This window comes from Tripterygium wilfordii, chromosome 1 (assembly GCF_013401445.1).
Source record: "Tripterygium wilfordii isolate XIE 37 chromosome 1, ASM1340144v1, whole genome shotgun sequence".
Lineage (NCBI taxonomy): Eukaryota > Viridiplantae > Streptophyta > Magnoliopsida > Celastrales > Celastraceae > Tripterygium > Tripterygium wilfordii.
Genome location: NC_052232.1, coordinates 7040401 through 7046789, shown reverse-complemented (window position 1 = coordinate 7046789; position 6389 = coordinate 7040401). Strand labels below are relative to the sequence as shown.

The 6389-nt window shown below is 37.4% G+C and overlaps 1 protein-coding gene across 2 annotated transcripts; it reads right to left on the bottom strand.

Annotated features, from left to right (window-relative positions):
* Positions 1–239: 239 nt before the first annotated feature.
* LOC119997656 (zinc finger CCCH domain-containing protein 29-like) lies at positions 240–3480 on the bottom strand. Of its 2 annotated transcripts, XM_038844817.1 has the most exons (2): positions 3272–3480; positions 240–2643 (listed from the first exon to the last, which is right to left on the bottom strand). In XM_038844817.1, the coding sequence occupies exon 2, from the start codon at positions 2632–2634 to the stop codon at positions 607–609; it is 2028 nt and encodes a 675-aa protein (XP_038700745.1). In that variant the 5' UTR covers positions 2635–2643; positions 3272–3480; the 3' UTR covers positions 240–606. The 2 variants fall into 2 exon arrangements, with proteins under 2 accessions (XP_038700745.1, XP_038700740.1); XM_038844812.1 differs by lacking the exon at positions 3272–3480 and having other exon boundaries at positions 240–2649.
* Between the last annotated feature and the right edge of the window lie 2909 nt (positions 3481–6389).

Sequence of the window (6389 nt, the reverse complement as noted above, 5' to 3'; positions counted from 1 at the left end):
AAATATTCTTCAAAGTCATAGGATAACCCCTAACAATACCACTAATCGACAATACCACTAATCGTGCTCAACGTCTTCTCTACTAATCTCTCTAACAGGAGTCGCAATCTTTCCAGTTCTAAATTTCTGTAATGGACTGAAAAACTTCCTCAGAAAGGAAATGCTGCTAAAGAGAGCAGAAGGAACACACTTCAAGTTACAACAGGCACATCACCCGTCGTTTAGGGATGAAGAAAGCATGCAACGACGATAATATCAATCAAGATTGAGTGAAACTTCCTCATACACTGTTTCCTTCATATTGAGATTACAGAATAACTTGAAAAAGAATTCCCCAGATGAGGAAAATTATGGAAAATAAAATACTTAAATGAATACTCTCCTTTCTTTGATCCATCTGATCCTGAGAAATCTATGAGCAATATGAGCAAAGACTCGATTCTTTCTGCCCAAATCATTGTCATCAGCTGATGTTCTGTGGTGTTGTGTACGAACCTCCTTTTTCTGCTAGACTATATACAATCATTCAAATTCTTTAACAAGACTACCAAGAATAAATTTGTCAGAAAAAAAAGCTAGATATCAAGGAGCTGAAAGGTGTTCTGCTTATGCCACCATCTGCTCCTGCTCCATGTACAACTGCTCCATCCACGGTGGAATAGAATCACGAACCCCATCTTCAAGATTATATTGCTGTCTCTCCGGATTAACATCTTTCACCAATGGATTAACCCAAGACACATCAGGCTCATACACGGGAGATGCTCTGAAGTCTGCTGTTGCTGTGGTGCTGGCATTGCGAGTTCGAATGCCAAATGAAGCAGACTTCCTAAGCTTGTTCAGCTCATCTCCTTGAATACCCCAGTCCAGTCTTCCATCCGGAGAGGTCCAGCCTGATTTATTAGAAGGCATCATGGCAGCTGAATTTACAGCAGCAGTATGTCCTAGTCGATTAGTCGCTGCTCCGCGATCAATAAAACTTTGGCTTCGCTTGGCAAAGGCAGAAGACCTGGAATTCATCACTGCTGCTGCCATTGCTGCTGACGAATCAAACCCACGTGCAGTGGGCTTCCAATTTGGAGAGGAAGAGAGGTTTGTAGCTGGATGGCTTGCACGAAGCTGGTTCATGTTTTGATGCATTTGAAAGCCAGTGGGGGATTGTACCTGGGTTGGGGTTGAGGGCCTTGAAGTCTTCAACGAAATTCCTGGTAATGAAGACAATACAGAGGGATCAAGAGATCCAAAGACATCCTCAAGGTTAGTAGCCTTCAAGTCTCCCATCCTATTGAAGTCCTTACTCCAAGAAGGAGAGGATAGAGCTGATATCTCATCAATCATATGCTGTTGTTGCAGTAAGCTATTATGATTTTCCAGCGCAAGCAACTCCATCTCTAACTGGAAATCTCTAGCACTCAGAGCAGATTTCAACCTGCTGCCAGGTAGCTGCAGGGCAGGTGGGGTTAGGTTGATTTTGTTCTGTCTCAAGCCTCCACTTTTTGGAGATTGTGAGCCTGCTGCCAAGGGGGACATCTGTGGTGTCGAAACAGAAGGTAATGACAAAGATGCTGACCCAAGCGTCAATGGGCTCAATGTTGCCATGTCTACTGCACTAACTGTTGTAGACCTTGGGGAAGGCATTGCTGAACCAGTTGAAGCATACACAGGTCGTAATTCTTCAGGCTTGTGAGCAAAGAAGCAAACTTTACGGTTGCAACCAGTTTCGTCCTTGCAAAGACGTGTCCGGTACTGAGCAGGATGCAACCAAGACTCGAACACACCATGAGCATACTCACAGGCATCACCCTTTTGGCAAGCCCCCTTGCGGAAATCAGGGCAAGGGACACAAAGGTAAAGATATTTCTTTGGGTCTCGCCTCCTTGCATTTTCACCTGGATGGACAAATGGGCACTCTGTCCAATCGTGAGAGTATGCCCTCGAGCATGGCTTCACCTTGAAAGAGTACATTCTGAACTCGTCTGTTCCATATAATCCATTGTTTATATCTGGCAGTGATACATCTATTGGATATTCTTTCTTGTCACTTCCTACTTTCAGTAATTGAGGCATTGTTGTTAGCTTCTCTTCACCATCTTGATTAAAATGCTCGCCTTTCAATAACATCTCCAATGCCCTTTTTGTCGAACTGCGGATCGACTTAAAAGTTGGGGTTATAAGATCGCAGGGCATGTTTCCATTGGCATCAACATAATTAGGATTAGCAGACGCATCAAGCAAGAACTTGACAATCTCAACTGCAACATCAGCACCACCAGCAATAGCACAGTGGAGGGCAGTGACTCTTTCCGAGCCACAGGCTTTGTTGACATCAACCATGCCTGTTTCAATTAGATACTTCAAAACATCAATACTTCCAAACATGGCAGCAATCATAAGTGGCGTTCTCTCTTCAAAACCCATCGTCTTGGACCCAACTCTTCTTCCATACCATAAGCTAGCCTCTTCAACACCAAAACCCTTTTCTTCAACTTTATCCTTGAAGCCAGCAAGATCATCAGAGGCGGCTAATTCAAGTAGAACCGAGCAACTAAAGAAGGCACCATCTTTCCGCTTGAGATATTCACCTTCCATGCCGAAGCTTGCAGGGCTATGTTTACTTTTTGAATCACTGCACATACCCAAATCCTGCATCACAAGAACAACACATTCTCAATATGCCACCCAATTTTAAAGGATAAAAAAACCCATAACAGCAGTGATAATTACAGAAGAAGAACAGATCTTATGCAATATAAAGTCTCAGTAAAAAAACACAAAAACAATATCTGGAGTTAATGAGCAAAAATAGCACCTATCTCCCATCAAGTACAAGGAAAACTAAATCTGGGTTTCAAAATAACATAGGTTCTATGATCTATATCTCCTCTTCTTTTATTTCAAAATCTCCACACCCAAAGATACAAATAAATATAACCTATTTTCTTTTCCAATCTTTCCCATTCTCTACAACCATACAGATCATATATTCACCAGGTGAATAAATGAAAATCAAGGATTTCCAAGTCATCCACAAAGCCAAAGAATCCGTCTTTCAAAACTTGTAATAATATTCAACTCAGAAGGAGAATTGATAGCAAAAAAAATAGTCAAACTAGGCAACCCAGAAATCAATTATAATTTTTTTAAATGATTTACAGAAAGTTTGACAAAAAGAAATTAAAACACCCCATGATCAAACCCATTTATTAAACCAAATCGATACAAACTTCGAAGTAACATAGAAAGAAACCCTTCATCCAAGTTAGAAACTTGCCTGATAAGGATGAAAATATGCGCTCTGTATTGTTGTTTTCCTCAATTGGAAGATCAGAAATGGATAAGAAACGAATTGAAGGTTGTCTTGAAGATGGTGCTGCAAGGAGAAGACGCAGTTGTGGCCCTTTTATGTAGTTTTGGGAGAGGAGGAAGGAGATAGGAAGGTGACACTTTTCTTCTACTTTGTTTCTTGTTCTCAAAGTCAAAACTTTTGAAGGGGAGGCTACTGACTCCCCCACCACTTCAGTCCTCTATTACTCGTCTCTCTCACTCTCTCAAATGGAATGTAAATGAAATGCAAGTGCAACTCAAATTCTACATTGTTTTTCATTTGTAGGACTCACACATCATCTATAATGTAAATGAAATGCAAGTGCAACTCAAATTCTACTTTGTTTTTCATTTGTAGGACTCACACATCATCTATATCTAACCGCCTTAGCCGTCACGTGTGCGCGTGTGACAGAACTTTTAGGTCACGAGCCATACTTTATCTTTTTGAAATAAGAGTGGAGGATTCGAATCGTGGTCACTAAGATAAAACACATCATTTTTACCACTTTAATTATTGTCTCGGGCGTCTCACTCGCCATACTTGGGCAGCAATATCACCACCATATTTCAACTTAAATTAGTTTTTGACATATATAATTCCTTTTTACAAATCATTTTGAAAATAACATATATGTTAACATAGTGCATATTCTTCTCAAAAAAAAAAAAAAAAAACATAGTGCATATATACTGGTTAAAATGATATCATATATGCTATTTGAAATGATGGTATTGTGAAGTTTAATTTATGCGGGTAGCATACATGCTCTTTAAAATGTTGTGACATATTAGGTGTAGAGCATTATACATTTTATTTTTAATAGAAGTAAATAAAAATTTAAAATGAAATAAAAATAAAATCTTACATATAATTTTACATATTATAAAATTTTAAAAATTATTTTACATGGTCAACTACCTCAAAACACTACCGTCTTTGATATTTATTTATTTTTTGTTTGCTTTTATCAACAAGTTGTGGATATAAACGATTTTTCTTGTTATAGATATTGGAGTGATGAGGGGAGCTTGTATGTACATCAAAAAGATCTCAAAATCAACGACACAAGTCGAAATCGTCATCGATATTATTAGCGTGTACTCTCTACTTGGCTCCGCCCTTCCCTGTAGCAGAACCTTTGATTGGATCAGCCGCCAATACACCATAGTTGCCGCATGCGCTACCTTCTTCGTTGGGGCTCTCCTCATGGGGTTCGCCGCAGACTACGCCTTCCTCATGGTGGGATGCTTCGTCGCCGGCATTCGGTATTGGCTACACACTCATGATTCTTGAGAACCATTTTGGAGTGCTACCAAAATGATTCTCAAATTGTCATTGAAATGCTGGTTGTCAATTTGATGTTTGACACATGAGTAGCATATATGCTACCAAGCTACTCAAAATTGTGTGTCAAGCACACCCATAATCTAATAATTTTTTAATGAAGTCATATGACCAAATAAAAATAAGCTTCCAAAGAAATAAGAATTTAAATAGAAAGTTAAATAAATTTATCGAGAGTGTGTTCAAATTTCAATGATAAGATCTATAAATAATTATTTGAATTTAAGTGGATATGCTTGCCTGCCTTATCTACAGCAAGTCAATGAAATCCCATTTTGAAAAACCTATTAATTCTCTCATAATCAAAATAATCAAAAGCTTAAGGTGCGTTTGAAAAACACAGGGCAGATGATGCGAGTAGGTCTTGAAAGCAAAGACTAAGAGGATGGTTAAACGCGTTTTCTTTCTTCCTTCCTTCCTTTCTTTCTTTCTTTCTTTTTTGTGTGGGTGACAGAGGATATGGATAACATATTACTCACATTTCCACAATTTCCATCATCCTTCGTGGTTCTTGTCCCCCATTTATGTATTTTTTTTTATTTTTAAATTCTTATGCACGAAAAAAACGTGTACAATGCAACCCAAATGTCTATAAAATCAATGTGGAATTAGGAATCTTTTGAAGACTTGGGGAAAAAAAAAGGTCTTCAAACATTCATGGATGGGCATATAAATTTAAACTTAAAAGTGGGTTTGCTAATTAAGTTGGACTTGGTGATGATTATGAAGTATGTACGTACTATGTTGCTCTATTTCATGTCATACATTAGACTATAAATTTACAACTTTTCCAGGACAAGAGTCAAGACCACCATTAAATAAGGCAAATAAAGGCATATTGCATTTGGTTGAATTATATGTGGTGGAGTTGAAAGGGTGAGGAAAAGGAATGCTTGAGGAGCTCTTTTTGTAATTTGTAGGATAAACAATGAACATAGAATTGAGAACGGGGTGGAGTCAGGAAGAAATATTGGGATCGGGTAGTTCTAAAATAGTATCTTGTTTTTTTAGAACTATTTATAATAGCACAACTATTAAAAATGGTATTATCGATCAACAACTTCTAAGTAAAAGTAAATAATTTTAGTTATTAAATTAAATGTAATGAAATGATAGTTACATTAAAATATTTTTGAAGTTGTGGACATATGTTACTTATCTGTCATTCCCAATTACTATTCACAAAACCCATTTAATTAGCAACCTTGCAAACCATGACATTAATTAAGCAGTTAGTCTGACCACTTAACTGAATTAAAGTGTAAGAATTATGCATTATTGAGTTGTTTATGTATGGTTGAAATAAGACCACTAACATGGAAATCAAACAAATGACAAATCAAAAGTTTAGTCTTGACTAACTCAAGTGGGGGAGCAAATTATGGTGGGGAATTGGTAAATATTTCAACACACGATATGTTGACATTGATATATCGTAATAAAATAATTTTAATTTAGTCCATTGTGTAGATTTAACTTGTAGTTGAATTAGACGAACAAATTGAGAAAACAATAATTACAAAGTCTAGTGGTAATGACAATTACTTGTGAAAGAAAAAAAGAAAGGAAAACCTTTAACCAATTAGAAATTATAGGGGGTGACTACTACTAGTACAAGAACTCCTTGATAGGATTACGGTTAGGAAAACCTTTCTTTTTAGAGATGAGGGGTTTGATTCTTATCCTGAACTTGTATGTAGAAATAACCTTAATTACA